Below are 17727 nucleotides of genomic sequence, written 5' to 3'. Positions count from 1 at the left end.
CTTTTTCTGTCAGAAAATCCATTCAAATGAAACCACTTTGTTTCTTGAAATCATAACAAGTAGGATGAAAATTCTTTGCAAAAATATCTGTTTGCAAAACAAGAGCATCTCCTGTCCATCACAGTGCATTCAACTGTCTCATCATACACAAAGGGGAGACACTATGCTCTAGAAAATTGGATGAGATGCTTCAGTCTGAGCTAAGTAGTTGCTGCTTTTCACAATTTCAAAACAATAAAATACAAATCAAATCGAATATTAGGTTATAATCTGATATGGCTCAGTGTGATAGGACACCCCCTAGTCTGCACTGCTCCGAGTGACACTCTTCAGTGGATCCCCAGCATCCACCCATGGCGAGGCAGGTGGGAGAGGATTGTTATTCATTCTTGACAGAAGGAGAAACGAAGGCTGAGAAAGGAGCAGGGACTTGTCTTAGCTGATGCAGCCAGTCAGTAGCAGAATTGCTCTCAAATGAGCTACAGACCAACAATTGTTCATAGTAATTATTCAGCAATTATTTCAGAAGAACTGGAATGTTCGAGAGGATCATGAACTGCTCCGAGACAATGAATGGAGAGCAGCATCCACATTGGTCAAACGTATAACTGATTGTGACTTATTTGCTTGGTCATAAAAGAGAACAACAAAGACCAGAGTTTCCTCCCTGTCAATAGCCCCCTCCTCAGCCAATCAAGGTTGAGACTTTGAGGGGTGGGAGGCTAAGGGATCTCATCAAATAGCCCAAAGAATGGCCCCGGTCACCACCGAGGGGATCACTCTCGGAGCACTAGTCCAGTCTCACCTCTCTGTGAGGGCCTCCCACAACCCCCCCCCCGGACTCCGCTCCACACACAGAGCTCCTGGTGGTGGGAGGAGAACAGAGGAAAAGGACAAAGGAAGCAAGAAGAGAAAGGTAGGAAAGGTAGGAAAAAGAAGAGGAAAACAAAAAGGAGAAACCCCAATGTCCCCAGTAATTCTAAGGGACAAAATCCTAGGTCGGAAATAAAATACTGCCCCCACAATCTAATGTTTTCCTTTCCTAAAAATCAGCCAGCACCTGATGGATCAGACTGAACAGGTTCCAAACCTCTCCGAGGCTCTTACCTTCTATACAGGGACGTCTGTTTTCGAGCAAATCCACTAAAAGAAAAGGAGAAAACTCCAAAGGGGGTCCTCCTTGCGCTCACGTACGTGCAAGTGAATGCTCTCTCAGTCCTCCAGGAGAGACCTCGAGAAGGAGACGTGCTGAAGCAAAGCCACAGGGATCTCCGAGCTTGCCCCTGTCCTGCACCCCTGTCCTGCCTGGCTGATGTCAAGTTCTCTCTGTGAGGTCATCGCCTCCCCACCACCTTTGTCCAATAGGCTGAGGTCCTGCCAAAGGCCCTTGTGATGTCACTGCCACACCCACCACTCCCTTGTAGTGCTGATGTCCTGCCCCTGTCCAGCCACATTGGATGTTTCAGCTGCTTCCCCTGGATCACCCCACGCAATGTCACTTCCTTGTGGGGTGACACCGGCTACATAGTAGAACACAGAAGTTCTTCCCCAGGCCGCAATTAGGTTTTCCCAAGTTAGTTGACTTTATGGCCAGAAGGAACCATTCGAGCATTTAATCTGATCCCCTGCGTATCCTAAGGCCTCCTGTATGTCAGAAGAGCTGGGCTTTTCTTTTACTCAAACATTTTCCAGAAAGGCATCCAGTCTTTATTCGAAGAGATCAAGAGATGGAGAAGCCATCATTTCTCTTGGTACTTTGTGCCAATGACAAACCACCCTCTTACAAATCTGGGTCTTATTGTCATTATCCTTTTTCTGATTTCTGCTTCCATCCATGGGGTTTTGGCATGCCTTTCTCTGCGACATAAAAGAGCCCTTTTATACTCAACATTTTCTCTCCATGAAGTCAAGCAACTCACTTCTCATTCTTCTCTTGTATATACTAAGCAGATTGAGCTTTTTCAATGTCTCATTATAGGGCATCATCCCCATCACTCAGTTATGAATCTTTTCTGCACCCTCTCCAATTGTTTTAACATAATATTCAAAATGTGGACACAAGAACTGGATTCAACATTCCAACATCAGTCTCACCAATGCTCTTTCACTTCCCTTTCCATCCTCACTACTCTATCCAGCCAAGAATGGCTTTAACCTTTTTTAACACAGTTTCACATTGACAGCTCATGTTGAACAGCTTGTCCACTGTAACCCCAAAATCCTTTTCAGGGTCACTGCTTTCCAGCGGATTGTCCCCAATTCTGTAGGGTGCCGCCTGACTCCTTTGTTACTGGAGGTATGGGGTTGCATTTGGCTTTATTAAAACCTAATTCTTTAGTAAGTATTTTAGAAGACCTAGCCCATTAGAGAGAGAATCGTGAATTACTCCAAGACAATGAATGGAGAAAAGCGGCAAGAGCAATCAAATACATGTTTGGATACGCCCTATTTCCTTGGTCTTAAAAGAGGGTCACAAGGACCTGAGCCTCCTCCCTCACAATAGCCCCAAACTCCCCCAATCAGCATTGAGACTCTGAGAAGCAGAAAGCTGAGAGTTCTCACCAGATGTCCCGGGTCACCACCGGAGGGAGTCACTCTTAGAGCACTATTCCAGCCACATTTCTTTGGGAGGGCCTCCCGCAATGAGAGTTGGAGTGCAACCTCCCCTCCCCCCCTCCGTCCCCAACTCCACACGCACAGACAGGTCCTGGTGGTGAAAGGAAAGCAGGGGAAAAGGACAAAGATGCAAGAGAAGACGAGAAAGGAGGGAGAGACAGGAAAAGGGAAAACAAAAAGGAGAAACCCCAATATCCCCAGTAATTCTAAGGGACAAAGTCTTAGGTCGGAAATAAAATGCTGCCCCCGCAATCTAGTGTTTTCCATTCCTAAAAATCAGCCGACACCTGATGGATCAGACTGAACAGGTTCCAAACCTCTCCGAGGCTCTTACCTTCTATACAGGGACGTCTGTTTTCAATCAAAACCACTACAAGAAAAGGAGAAAACTCTGAAGAGGGTCCTCCTTGCGCTCACGAATGTGAAAGTGAATGCTCTCTCAGTCCTCTAGGAGAGACCTCGAGAAGGAGACGTGCTGAAGCAAAGCCACAGGGATCTCCGAGGTGGCCCCTGTCCTGCACCCCTGTCCTGCCTGGCGGATGTCAATTCTCTCTGTGAGACCATCGCCTCCCTACCGCCTTTGTCCAATAGGCTGAGGTCCTGCCAAAGGCCCTTGTGCTGTCACTGCCACACCCACCACTCCCTTGCAGTGCTGATGTCCTGCCCCTGTCCAGCCACATTGGATGTTTCAGCTGCTTCCCCTGGATCACCCCACTCAATGAGCGTTCATTGTGGGCTCAAGCCGAACACAGTAAAACATCAGAGGCTTCTCCCCATGCTACGCTCATTTTTTCATAAATTAGCAGACTTTATGGACAGAAGAGACAATTAGAGCGTGTCATCTGACCCCCTGCATATCACATGCTTTCTGTAGAGCATAGGAGCTAATTTTTGACTACACACGTTCCAGAAAGGCATCTAGTCTTCATTAGAAGACATCAAGAGGTGGGGAATTCCCACCACTTCCCTTTCTCGTTTCTTCCTTTGGTGATTCGTCCTCACTGTTGAATATGTGTGCCCTCTTTCTAATAGGAATTGGTCTCTTTTGAGTTTCCAGCCACTGGGTCTTGTTATGCTTTTCTCTGATAGATTAATGAGCCCTTTAATACCCAATATTTTCTCTCCATGAAGTCACTTCAACACTTCAATGATGTCACCACCCAATCTTTTTTATAATCTAAACAGGCTGAGCTCTTTCAATAGCTCACTAGCATCTGTCAGGAAGGGAGTCCCCACAGAGGGACACCATAATCTCCCAGGGAGGGAAAAGGCTCTCACTGCCATTTCTTAACCTCATGGGTTGTTCTCCTGCTCTGCCAATCCCACCCCTTTTTCAGTATCTCCAGGTGCCTGAGGGAGCAGGAACCAGAGGCCATCCTGCAGCTGGGACAGAGATGGAGGTTGATGACCTACCTGCCCGTGGTGACCATGGTGCAGGACAGCCCTCAGGACATGCGAATGCAGCTCCAGATCTGGGAGCAGCTTCCCTTTGCTGGCACGAGACCTTGCAGGTTGCAGTGGGTGAGACAGGCACTAACTTTTGGAAACCCTCAGTGGGATCAGAGGGTAATGGTTTGTAGAAAGTGGTGTTGGAGAGCTTTACAAAAACTAGACAAGAACGGTGCATGTTGCAGGGCAGCTCCAGCCCCGGTGCTGTCAGTGAGACGTGTCCTCCCAGCCCTGCCTGACGGGTCTTTCTGTTTCAGACCCTCCTTGGAACTGCAAGAAAAGTCCAACCTGTAGAGTTGTGGTTGCAGTGATAGTTGTATGGTCTGCGTTGATTGCTGCCATCATTGCTCTGGCAGGTGAGTTCCCAGCTTCCGCCCCGCTCCCTTCCCCTCCATCTACGATCTCCGCGCATCCCATTCCCCCGTGACCTACCACACTCACTCTCTCCTCCCGGCCTTTCCGGCTTCTGCCCCTGGGGCAGAGGATTCCTGGGGGATCTTCCTCCCAGACCCCTGCACCTGGGCACTCTCTGTGTCAGGACGATCTGACTGACATTAGCCCCCCCAGCCCATCTCTGAGCACTTTGGACCCAAGTCACCTTTGCCACGCGCCATGAAGCAGTCCCTGACCAGGGTGTCCAGTGGGACAGGGTGCAGTGCAACCCTGAGCCCTTTGCCTTCCCTGTGTTGCTCTGAGGTTACCAGCTTGGCCTTCCTGGATCTTCAGGTCACGCCTGTGGCCGGGCGGCAGGTGCTGCCGTGTCATTGAAATGAGCTGTAGAACTCAGTCTAGACCCCTCCACCAGCGCAGTGTGGAAACCCCCCAATCGCTGAGCTTGGCCATGAAGGGTCCCTTAGCACCATTCACTCCCCCGGGCTGCCCAGACAGTGTGTGCTCGTGCAGAGGGCGTCTGTTTGCGGTGAACATGAACCCTGTTGTATCCCCCCGTTGTCTGGGGCAGGGCATGCTGGGGAATGTCGGGGGTGGGATTTCTCAATTGTCCTGGGATCTGATCACTGGGCCCCAGGAGGGTTTAGCAGCTGGCAGAGGGGATTGAATCCAGCTCCGTCTGCATTAGGAATCCTCTGTGCCGATGTCATGACATCCGTGCAGTTGAATTGGGGCAAACCGCTAAAGCAGAAGCACTGCACTGGTGCACAAAGGAGCTTGCCTTGGTGCAGTTTGCTGCAGGAAGTTACCAGAGCGAGCCGCACTGCTCCAGCGCATCTCCAGGAGGTGTTTGCCCTGATGTCACTGCGTCACTGTGATTATACTGGTGCAGATTGCTCGGATACAGATGGGCCCTGAATCCCAGCTCCCTGCTCTAATGGCAGGCTGCTGCAACGGGCAGCATTGGCTCTCACTTTGTAAGGTGGGAATCTGTGAGCTTAGGGTTGGTTACACACCTGCAGGTGCAGGGAGCTCTGCAGAACATGTGGCATCTGAGCTGGAGATGGATGGTGGAGACAGCCTGTGCCATCAACTGTTCGTCACTGACTTCTCTGCTCAGTTCAGTAGGGCAGGGGTGTGGGCTACCGTGCACTGGACAGTGAAATCTACAGGGTCAGACATGCCTTGTGAGTGAGGTGAACACATGCTCGCTTTCTGATCACCGCTGCCACGTTTCCTAACTCTTCCCAACTTAGAGTGTCTGTTCCTCGCTGAGCGCCAGCCACATGGGAAGGCTTGAAAACCAGCTACCGAGTTACTGTGGTGCAAACAAAAGTGATGTGCTCGAAAACATCTGGAGGGGTTTGAGTCCAACTCCTCTCAACTAGACAGGCCTTTCAAATCCTCTTTGGTGTCACTTATGGGTGACCCCACTGCTGCTCTTTCATGGCTCTGAAAGGGTTACACTGCCATGAGGGCTTCCAGAAAGTGCCTTTCTTGCTGCTGTGTTTGGGGAGAGAAAAGTCTGCAGGTAGGAGGTGAATTAAGTTCCATCATTCCTGGCCCACAGTGCAACAGGTCACTTCCCATGGCTGTGGTTTCTGGCGCCCCCTTGTGGCTTTCATGTCCCTGAGTGAAAGTTCCCACGTTCTTCTCAGTTGTTCACCTGCTGTTTGTTGCTAGGTTGAACGTCCAGCTGTTGATCTTGTGCCTGGGGTGAAATGCTCTGAGCTGTGTCAGTCCCTCGCAGGCTGGGAGTGTCCCTGGAATCCTTCTTGCCAGGCAAATTTACTGTGACAAACGTCTCCGTCCCCCTGCATCTGATTGCAGTGGACCAGCCCCAGCTGGGGGTCCCAATGGGCTTGGCAAGCCGGTCAATTGACTGCCTGTTTGGCCGCAGTCAAATGCTCCAGCGAGAGCCCTGGGGGTAGGAGGTAGCCTGCCTTTCGGATTGCGTCTTGGAGCCTCACTGGTGTTTTCAAGAACTTGGTTTCATTGTTTTGCCTTTTTTTTCTGAGATAAAATAACTCAGTGAAGTACATTTTTTAAAAAATTAGGTAGATCCGTATCTATCGAAAGCTAAACCTACTGGAGACAATGACGTCTTGCTCTTTTTTGTTCCTGGCGGGAGGTAACCAATTCTGATAAATTGGTATTTTAAAATATCTGACCACTCTTTGACAGATTTGACTGGTCAGTTGACCAATTTTTGTACCAGTCAAATGCCCAATTCTCGATGCAACTCTTACCCTCCATGTGACTGTCTCATTCTCAGCGCTGACCTCTCAGCTTTCATCAGCTGATCTGTGCCCCCCTGCTAGCCCCTCGTGCGCAGACGGCTGGATGGGATACCGAGGGAAATGCTACTATTTCTCAGAGAGGGAAGGGAGCTGGACCGAGAGCCGAAGCCGCTGCTCTGCCCCGGGTGCCTCCCTGGCTGGGATCGACAGTGAGCAGGAAACAGTGAGAGACTCTCGAGTTGCCAGACACTAATCTGGGCACAGGGGTGGCTGCTGCAGCAGGACTTGGGCTCTGCCCCGTGGGGTGAGGAGCAGCTGTGAGCCCTCCCGTGCTGGGAGGCCGGAGTGAATGAACTTCCAGCCGCTGAACGCCAGCCCTGGCTGGGCCCAGGGCCCTACTGTCTGTGTGTGATCACAGGGATTGCCCATTCTCCGCTGCCCCCCTCCCCAAATAGGGAGACAGCTTCTTTCTAGGGCAGGGCTGGCTCAAGCATCTCCTGGCCTGCTGGCTGCTGGAGTGGGACTGAGAACCCAGCCAGTGCACCTGTTGTGGGGATGGGAAAGGAGCAGCCAGCTGAGGAGGCCGGGGAGGAGGGGATCCTTTCACATTGACCCCTCCCACTTCAGCTTGCCTCCCTCCCTCCTCCTGCCTTGCTGGGGTGAGCGGTGGCTGCTCTGTGAGAAGAGACGTCTCTGCAGAGAGCTCAGACCCAACAGCTGCCCCCAGCTCAGGGGGACTTGGGGTGTGGGTGACTGGGAGCACTGGGGTGGGCCTGCTGTGTGCGGTGGGAGGGTTAAGACTGCCCGGGGGATCTTGTGCTTTGCAAGAGGGAGGGGAAAATCCCCCCTGAAAATAAACTGAGCACCCTTCAATATGTGACTGGGATTCTCTGCAGCACAGAGCCCTGGAGGGGCGGTGGGGGGAGCACGGGAGCTGGGGCTGATACCTGCTGTCCCTCAGCTTTCTTTAAGGCATTCCTGCTGCGCCATAAGGGTGTCTATGACCATTGGATCGGCCTCTGGAGGGAGCAGGGTCAGCCCTGGAAATGGACCAACAGCACCAAATTCAACCACCTGTGAGTCTCTCTCGCCCCTCTGGACTAATTCCCTGGGCTTGGGGATTCTGGTGTCTGAGCGGTTTGAGCTCAGGTAGATCCACCATTCAGTGCTAGTGAAACCACCAGACATGACCCTGGTCCGTTCGCGTCCTGCGTGTGTCAGAGACCGATGGGAGCCGGCGTGTCCCTGAACTCTCGGCTCCTCCCCGCAGCACGGTGCTGGGCCGGAGACAGAGCCCGCCATAGCCAGAGATGCCCTCGCAGCGCGCTGGGATTTCAGCTTGGACACTCGCTGTTCTCCCCCAGCCCTCTTCAGCAAGGTCCCTGGGGTGTCTGACCCCCCCTGGGGAAAGGAGGCAGCAGGGAGCTCAGGTTAACAGTGGCTGCTAGAGAGGGCAGCATGCCGAGCACTGCATGGCAGGTGCAGGTCCCGCTGGGGATTGCAGCCGGCAGGTTTGAGTGACTTTGCTGGTGAGGCCTCTGAATCCGCAACAAGGCACCGATGTTAAGGGAGCCTGCGGTTCACAGGTGCTGGACGCCTGGGGCTCCCACTGGAACGGGGTACAGTAGTGATGGCTGCCCAGCCACCACCCTGCGATGGGTTTCAGTGGGCTCCAAGTGTGATCACAAAACCAGCGCTGCTTGAGCCCGGAGCAGGGTTTGAACCCCGGAATTCAGCACTAGAAGCATGAGCCTCTGCCATAGGAGCGAAAGAATCCACTTCTTTAACTGAACCCCCCCCCCCTCCGATTGATAAAGCTCTTATGGAGGCCAGCCATTAGAGGAGGATGGAGACCCCCCACTTCCCTGGTCTGGGTTACTTCAGTACTTTGAAAAGTCAGGCTCTTATGGCGCTGGGTCAGGGCTCCCCAATGGACAGTCCCCATTCTGCTGTATTGGACCCAACCTTTGGATCCCACCTGCTTCCAGCCTGACTGGGTCTGAATAGCCACCAGACACTGTCCCGAGTTTGGGCCTCTGTGGCCCTCTCCTGGGGTACAGACTCCGTGTCCTGAGCTCTGCTCCTGAGGGGCTGGGAGAGTAGCTGCTCCGCACTCAGGCCTGCACTGTGGAGAACGGCTCCCCTGGCTGGGACTGATGTGAAATGCCTGGCCTCTGCCTGACTGCAGCTCCCTGGCTTCTGTGTTGCAGGTTTCAGATAAGAGGAGGAGGTGACTGCGCGTATCTGAACGACGAGAAAGGGGTCAGCAGCTCACGGTGCTACATGGGAAGACGGTGGATCTGTAGGAAACTTGAGGTGTATGTGATGGGAAAAGAGACTGCATTGGAAGGGGGCTCGAAATGGGACTCCTAGACGTGACACTGATCCAACTCACACCTACTTGAACGAGCCAAGTCCCCGTTCGTCAGCCTGGCCAGGATCTCAAAATCAGGCAGCGGGGCCCGCAAGCAATAAGTGTGTCTCATTTAAACTGTGGATTCTTCGTATGTGCCTTCTGCTTTTGAACCTTTAAACTCAGGGTCACATTAGGAGCCACAAGGACTCCAAGATCTCTTTCTTGAGTGGTAACAGCTAATTTAGATCCCATTGTTTTGAATATTTTTTGTATTTTTGTATTTTTTCCCCAAAACCACCTCTATTGACCCCTCAGTCTGGGACAGGTCCTCAGATTTGTCACGTAAAAAGAATGGCTGATGTGTGGGAATCTCCCACACCTTTGCAGTGTTGACCTGAATTTTATGGGCTAATGTGTTTACCGCTCAGCACTGATCTGATCAGAAGATAATTTAGGTTCTTGTCCCAGTTCAGGCTATAGGGATAGAGAACACAGAGAGTTCAATATTGTGAGAGGACCCTCCGGGTGTGTGGCAAGGACACTTATACTGAGGACAAAACCAACTTGTTAAGATCTTTATTAAAATAAAAGAAAGAAGCATAAATGCTACAAAACACAGAGTCACAAAGAAGTAATACAATTCTATGACCCCTGGTGGTAACATTTCTATTCTAAAAGACTACTAAAGCTAGCATATTCACACCCATCCCTGAAGACCTGGTAGTAGGAGACAGAGGATCAGTCTTGTCTCTGGCATGTCTGAGGAACTAATGGTCCAGGCTTCCAAAATTGGTAGGGCTTAGGTTCAAGTGTTGAGTGGCTAGGATATATTGTGAAACTGAGGTGATAGCTTGATAGAAGATAGGAAAATGTGACCCCTTTGTATGGTTGTTTGCCATCTTATAGGGTCCCGGTACTGCCCGCTGTCAGAATCTAGGCCCAACCTACCATGCCCAAATCTTATTTCCTCAACCCCATAAATCTGCAGGTACACTTACTCTATAGGTTAACATGTTATGCCATATACTCATACGAATCGATTATCTCATTCCCGAAACCGTTAACCCTGACCTAATTCATGACTTCCATGTTCTGCAGTGTGCCTTGCAGTTACCGGTCTGCTCCAGACTTAAGGTTAGCAGATTCAAGTTTTTTGTTCAGTTCCCCAAAGCTAAGGGGGGCAACTGGTATGCCATTTATCTATGCCAAAGTTTACAAACACTGATACTAACTTACTCTAGCTAATCGTACAGGATACAGGCCTGAAGGTTATTTGCATTACAGCCAACTATTATGAATAACCATGAATAACCCTTATGAATAGCATAAACTGGAATTCCACATAAACAAAACCCCAGAAAATACTATGATTAATTAATAATAGGATATGATAACAAAATAATATGAATCAAACCAAAAGAAAACATATTACGCAATATGGCAAGCTAGCAAACTGACCTTATGGGCTACAGCAATGAAAACCCATGCAAAGAATATATTTTGCTTCTCTGCAATGGCCTTGTCTTCTGAAAGTGCTCCTTTGGCACCTCGGTTACCTTGGGGCCTCACTGATTGTTTGGAAGTCTTCCTACTTCTGATGTACTTAAAAAACATTCTGCCAGGGAGGAGTGGGGAGCCCAGTCTCTCAGTCCTTCTCCCCTCCCGCCCCCACCCCACTGCCTCTCTTAAGTTGATGGAAGCACTCCTGGTAAGGATGCGCATGACTGACAGAAGGAGAGTAGTGTGGATGTGAATAGTTTGACTTACGTTTGTAGTGCAGACATGCCCTCAGTCTCTGAGGACCTTGAACTGCTTTCACCAAATGCCCACGCATGCCACCACCCCACAAGACTGGTAATCATAGATGCTGCATTCAGAGCAATAATTTTTACTTCAGCAGGATTTTGTTGTTGTTGTTTGTTAGTTTGTTTGTTTTGCAGGGGGGTGCTTATTGGCCTACATTTAGAGAATTAATGATATGGATGGTGGGATGAATTGCACGCTCATGCAAGTTTGTGGATGACACTAAGATTGGGGGAGAGGTAGATATGCTGGAGAGTAGGGATAAGGTCCAGAATGACCTAGACAAATTGGAGGATTGGGCCAAAAGAAATCCGATGAGGTTCAACATGGACAAGTGCAGAGTCCTGCACTTAGGACAAAGAATCCCATGCACCGCTACAGACTGGGGACCGACTGGCTAAGCGGCAGTTCTGCAGAAAAGGACCTGGGAATTACAGTGAACGAGAAGCTGGATATGAGTCAACAGTGTGCCCTTGATATATAACGGTAGAAGGCTAACGGTATATTGGGCTGCATTCGTAGGAGCATTGCCAGCAGATCAAGGGAAGTGATTACTCCCCTCTATTTGGCATTAGTGAGGCCACTTCTGGAGTATTGCGTCCAGTTTTGGGCCCCCCCACTACAGAAAGGATGTGAAGAAATTGGAAGGCAACAAAAATGATTAGGGGGCTGGGGCCCATGACTTATGAGGAGAGGCTGGGGGACCTGGGGTTATTTAGTCTGCAGAAAAGAAGAGTGAGGAGGAGGATTTGATAGCAGCCTTCAACTACCTGAAGGGGGGTTCCAAAGAGGATGGAGCTAGGCTGTTCTGAGTGGTGGCAGATGACAGAACAAGGAGCAATGTCTCAAGTTGCAGTGGGGGAGGTCTAGGTTGGATATTAGGAAAAACTATTCACTAGGAGGGTGGTGAAGCACTGGAATGGGATACCTAGGGATGTGGTGGAATCTCCATCCTTAGAGGTTTTTAAGGCCTGGCTTGACAAAGCCTTGTCTGGGATGATTTAGTTGGGTTTGGTCCTGCTTTAAGCAGGGGATTGGATTAGATGACCTCCTGAGGTCTCTTCCAACCCTAATCTTCTACGATTCTATGAATGTTTGTTAGGTATATCTGGCTCTCGTTTTCCATCTCTAAACTCCCTCACAAAACTCCCTGATTTGCTAGCTCCTCTGGTACTTAGGAGCTGCCTTTTAAAATTTCTGAGTTAGTCCTGCCCCTTCATGAAGGCCTTCAAAAATCACAGCTGGGAAATTAAAGGGAAACAAGCCAACAGAACTTTTTGTAGGCTTCATTTACATTAAGTAAATGTCAGGCTTTAAAGCAGCTGAGAGGATCTTCAGTAACCAGAACATATGGGAAAATGTCCAAAAAAATGAAGCATAGTTCTTTTGAGGAACTAAAATGGCACAAATGTCCATGAATTAATGTATGAAATTAAAGAGTTACAGCTTCACTTTCAGTAACATTTTATAAGTCATCTCTCCCTCTCTCACACTCTCTCTTTCCTTCTCTCTTTCCTTTCATTCTATCCATTTTTGCTCATAATCTTTTTTAGCTTTTGTTACCCACCCTGGTTTATTTCTGACTTCTCCATTCTCCTCTAGTCACTGTTAACTGATTATTTTTCTCTCATAGTCTCCATTCTGTCCCCCAATTTTACCCCTTCCCCATTTGCTCCCCCTGGGTGTTTCCCCTCTCAAGAATGTTTTCCTTTCGCTCTATCCATTTCTGTTTTTCACCCTTTTTCTAGGACTCTCCCTTTATTCTTGCTTCCTCTGCTCCCTCTGGTTAAACCCACTCTGTCCCTGCTTCTTCCAGTGTTCATTCCCTCTGAAGCACCTGGCATTGGCCACTGCCGTAAGACAGGATACTGGGCTAGATGGACCTTTGGTCTGACCCAGTCTGGCCGTTCTTATGTTCTTAATTCTTAGAAAATCATGAGATTGACACACCGCTTGCCCCCCCCCCCCCAAAAGAGATTTTTAAAGAAGATTCTATAATGGTTTCTGGTCTGTCTCTTGGTTTTTAATTTTCCCCTTCCTATCCCCTATGTCTGTGTGACAAATAGAGACATCCCATATCTACAGAGGAATGTGACTTTGGCCCCTGTTGCAGGAGCTGTCACTGGGGGGCCCCAATGAGATCTGATTAAAGAGTTTTGTACAAAATGCTCCCTGCTGGTGTAGAGGTTCCAGGTCTCTCTAAACTCCAAATCCCAATTAATTAATTCTCCATCTCTGCTGCCACCACATCTGCCTGTCCCCCAGCCCAGCAATTACTTCTCCCACCAAAACCCTACATCCCTCCCTGCCCCACAGTGACCCTCTGCTTCTCCTGCAGCTTCAATGGGTCTCCCTTTCTCTCTCGCGCCCCCCCCCCCCCCGCCTCCCAAAATTCCTGGTGCTGCAGAGATGGAGGGGGAGGAGATGGAATAAGGAACCAGAGGGTTGGGTACACGGGAGTCCTCCAGGGTCATAGAGACTAGCATGACTGGGGCTAGGGAAGCCCATTTTTTAATTCCCCCCATGTATTAGTGACACTGTCTGACTGAAGCTCCCCAGAGTCCTCCTGGACCATAGAAGATAGCGACAAACAGTCTAAATAGCTCCCTGGGCAATGAGATTGGCTTCTCCATCTTGATTACTTGCTTCTTTCTGTGGTTTCACAGTCCAGACATGAGACCCCAAGGACCCTCCAGGGTCATAAAGACTGGAGTTTCCAAGGCTAGAGAGGCTGATTTCAGGGTCCTCAGTGCAATATTCCACCCCCTGTGTCTCAGGGACACAGTCTGAGCTCGGATCCTGCCCCCACCCAGAGCCAGGGGTAGATTCTCTCCGCAGGGACAGAGGCTGGTGGGAAAGTGAAGATTGGGGCCTTGTTATCAGCATCGAAAAATGTCACTTGGCCCCATTCACAGTCCAGACAAACCTGGATCCTCCTGGGGACCTGGCTCAGGGGTAGTATGGTTGCAGGGGAGGTGAGAGCCTGGAACAGACCCAACTACTGCACAGCCCAGATCCCCACTTCAGGGTTAAAGCTGACTTCTCCCTTCCTCCTCACAGACTCTTTTGCCACTCCCACAGCCCAGAATCCTCTGTCCCCCACCTCCACATCCCAGCAATATATCCCTGAAGTGAATCCCTCAGAGCCCAGCACACAGGCCCAGGAGTCAAATCTCTCTGGATTGTTCGGCAGATGTTGCCTGGTGTCTCCCCATTTCACACTTTTCTGATCCTCAGACAGGATGAGTCGGGGATGAGCCGTGTCTGGATCCAGAATCACATTCACTACGGGAGAGAGAGAATCAGAGTTCAGCCCTGGGGGAATCTGGGACCATTTCTCACACTCCCTAACATCCCTGCTTGGCAGTTCCTCAACCTGTGTAATGGGATCCACTTCTGTACTTTCTCATTTGAATATAGAGCCTGCAGCTCCCTGCTCCCCAGCTAGGGCTGGTTCATTCCCAGCAACAGAGACTTGGCAAGGAAGGTAGCAAAAGCTTGTAATTAGGAGAGTCCTGAGGAGGCAGGTACCAACTTTGAACCCCAGAGGGAGTCTCCTCCCATAAATGCATCCTCCACTGCCAGGCCTGGGAGCAGAGATGAATTCGCAGCACAGGGGAAGAGCCAATAGTTCAAGGCCAGTGAGCAGGAAGCAGGAGGTGGCAATGGGTGGGGCAGCCCCTTCCCAGCCCAGAGAGAAGGGAGGTCTGCAGGTGGCAGCACTAGAGAGACACCATCTCCCCAACCCACAAAGCAGCTGCAATGGCACAGTCCAGCCCTGCCCAAAGGAGAAGAGCCATGGGGAACAGTCTGTCCCCCAGGTGAAATGGGGAAGGGTGTGGCAACCAGGAGGCTCTCTCTCCTGACCACCTTGAAGGTAATATTGGAAAGGCTTGTCAATGTCAATACAAATTCTCAGATCACAATTAAGGTGGCTTTAGGGCTGGGCAGTGCAAGTGTCTCTGGTTATTGCTGTGTGGGAGAGTTGCTTTCATGGACATTTTCTGTTAATGGGAGGAAAAACTCCCCCAAAGCTCACCCTGGATGTGTGATCCCAGAGATCCTCCCTTCCCTGCTCTAGCTCAGGTGGGAAAGAGTCTGGAGGGGAAAAGGGTCACAGAGATTAGAGCACAGCATCTCTGATTTACAACACCAGCCTGGGGAGCTGCTTCTCTCTCCTGAATGCCTGAGAATAAGCAGAGATGCCCTGGCAGTTCGTCCCCCTGGCTGCTGAGACTTTCTGTGGTGGCTGCTTTTCCCCTCCTTCCCAGCTGCATCTCCCTACTCTTCCACACCTTAGTGTGCAGGTGGTTGAATCCCCCTTGGTGCATCAGAGGATAGCCCTGGATGGTACAACCAGACTCAGAACTAGAGTGACTGGATGGAGCCCACAGTGCACAGCCAGTGCACGGGGCTGCCCACCCTACATGTCCCCTCCTTTGTGTTCCAGAAGGTGAGGACAACCTAGCCTCTTGCTTCTCTTGCTTTCCTCAACCAGGTCCTGTGAGAAGGTGTTTCCCACTCATCCCTCACAGCTGGCCCTCTGTAACTCATCATCACCTCTTGCACCACAAGCCTCCCCAGCCACCTTTGACACGCCACCTGTATTGGCTGAAGGACATCCAGCTGGTCCACCTCTGTACCAGTCCCCGAGAACATCTGTACATGCTCGTGCTCCACACCATCCACTTCCTTGCCTTTGTGTTCCATCCTGACTCCAAATGGTGGGACCGACAGGAGAGAAAATGAGGAACTGTGGTGGGCCAGCCTGTACTCCACTTTTGTTCCACAGCCCACTGGGGATATTAGGTGGTGTGTCAGCTTGCAGCCCCTTTTCCAGCTCTTTTTGAACCTCTTACTAAAGTTCTGGCTGCAATATTCCCTGCACCTCCTGATGTATACACACCCCATTTGTGACTTCAGAAAGTGGCAAGACCTCCTTATTAATCTCCTCCTGGTGATGGCCAAGATGGCCACACATCACTGCAGGAGGACAAATCTGGAGGGAGGAAGAAGTGCTCTGAGACTGTGGCATGTATATCCATTCCCTTTTAAAATCATGTCTCCAGGCACAGTTCCCCTGGGCAGTGTTCACTGACTCCTTAGACACCTTTGAGGAGCAACAGATGCTCTCTGGGGTTCTCTGCTTGGTGTTCCCTTCTGGCTCCCTCATTTTTAACTTCTGACCTCTCTCCTTGTCCTGGTTTCTCTTTCATTGTCCCAAATACTCCATTGTTCCCTGGGCTTCATGGTTTCTCCCCCTTAGTTGAGGGGACGGGCCTTTAGCTTTGGGAAGGCGTAGATCCACCATGTCCCAGTACATGCAAATAGCATCTCCCTGCTTTTCCTGCTGGAGCTTCTCCTCTGAGGGTTAGAGAGGAAGGTGAGAACCTGAAGTTGCAGGGAGGGGAGTTAGAGGAGGAAGGTAATAGATATAAACCTGGGGGAAGCTCTATACTGAACCTGTCCTTCTCTCCCTGGCCTGGGAGAAGAGAAGGGGATGGGTATTGGGGATGATCCACTCAGGCCAGAGAGTGGCTCCTTCTCCAGCCCAGAGAGCAGGGAGGATGTGGCAACATCACAGAGGGACCATATCTCTAACAGAGGAGAAAGAGAGCAACTCAAATGGGAGATCTCAGCCCAGCCCAGCTGAAGAGAAAGATGGGATGCTGGTGAAGAGCAATCGGAGCGAGCCTCTCACATAGGGGAAAAGAAAAAAAATGTGGCAACCCTTTGAATTTAATATTTAAAGGGCTTACGGACATGTATGGAAATGCCAGGGTCAGCATTAATGATTGGTGAGGGAGAGTGTATCTACACAGCAGTTTAAGCCAGGGTCTGAGCCTGGGCTCAAGCCAAACCCTCATTGCATCCACACTGCAAATATGCTAATCTAGGGCTCTGATCCAGAGTCCCAGGACCCTGCAGGTCTGGAGGGTCAGAGCCCATGTTAAACTGGAACCCAGGGTCCAAGCCCTATTGGTTTCCTATGTGCATGCATCCGTGGCTTGACTTGGGTGTGGAAGTCTTCTGGGTGTATCCTATAGTTCCTGGAGGCAGAGGAGCAGTGCTACAGGCAGCCAGCACAGCATGCCAGACACAGCATTACTACCTGGCCGAGAGGTCCCCCTTCCTGCTCCTCCCACAGTGGTGGTGGAAGTTTCTCCTCCATGGTGGTGCACGGAGCTTGCCTGGAGCAGGGAGCAAAGTTAGGAGGTGGGTCATCCTTCCCTCAGCCATACTGAGCCGAGAGCTCTGCCACTTCTTCTCCCTGCAGGGCAGCTGCTATGGTCCCTGCTCTGCTCACTGGCCCTTACTCCAGGCCCTCCTGCCCTCTCTTGGGCTGCAGGTGCAGGGTCACCTGGGCAGCATGCACTGTTAGGGTGGTCAGTGGGAGCCAGCACCAAAACTTCTCCGCAGCATCCCAGAGGTCTGGGGGTGTGGTGATGGCAGGGATAAGGGATTCCCCAGGGTTGCTGGAGCACACTGCATCCCAAGCCTTGGGGATGGATTTTGCCACTTTGCAGCAAGCAGCAGCCAGACTGGAATGTGTGTGTGTCTTCCCTCTGACACCTTCATTTTATGTCAAACTTCAAAACAAACTGAAAAAATCAAGCAAGCAAGCAAAAACTTGATCATTGATCATCGTATTTGAAAAATTAAGAATTACAAAGTTTCACTGTAATAGTTTGACACCCTGGAGACTTATGTCCTCATTATCCTTAGGACAGGCACCAGGGGCATGTTTTTGCCAATGTGACCGAGCCTAGAGCTGGAGAACCCAGTTATCCGACTAGACAGTAATTCAGTATAATGCCCTCTCAAATGGAGACAGCCACCAAATGAGCTAATTACGCGGCATATGTACTCACG

General features: G+C 50.5%; 2 protein-coding genes and 1 pseudogene across 11 annotated transcripts in view; 2 read left to right on the top strand and 1 right to left on the bottom strand.

The window, feature by feature from the left end:
• LOC144929343 (C-type lectin domain family 2 member D-like) overlaps window positions 1-9754 on the top strand; it is a 118496-nt gene extending 108742 nt beyond the window's left edge. Inside the window, exon 4 of the mRNA XM_078848654.1 lies at window positions 8906-9754. Within this exon, the coding sequence (XP_078704780.1) occupies window positions 8906-9068 (163 nt within the window). The 3' untranslated portion in view covers window positions 9069-9754. The remainder of the gene's footprint in view (window positions 1-8905) is intronic.
• Window positions 1-17727, top strand: part of LOC140898275 (uncharacterized) — a 2445793-nt gene that overhangs the window by 653358 nt on the left and 1774708 nt on the right. The window lies entirely within an intron of this gene.
• LOC144929342 (butyrophilin subfamily 1 member A1-like) lies at window positions 13258-17716 on the bottom strand (annotated as a pseudogene).

This window comes from Lepidochelys kempii, chromosome 14 (genome assembly GCF_965140285.1).
Source record: "Lepidochelys kempii isolate rLepKem1 chromosome 14, rLepKem1.hap1, whole genome shotgun sequence".
Classification (NCBI taxonomy): Eukaryota; Metazoa; Chordata; order Testudines; family Cheloniidae; genus Lepidochelys; species Lepidochelys kempii.
The sequence above is the reverse complement of the archived record's forward strand: the minus strand, read 5'-3'. Positions and strand labels throughout refer to the sequence as shown.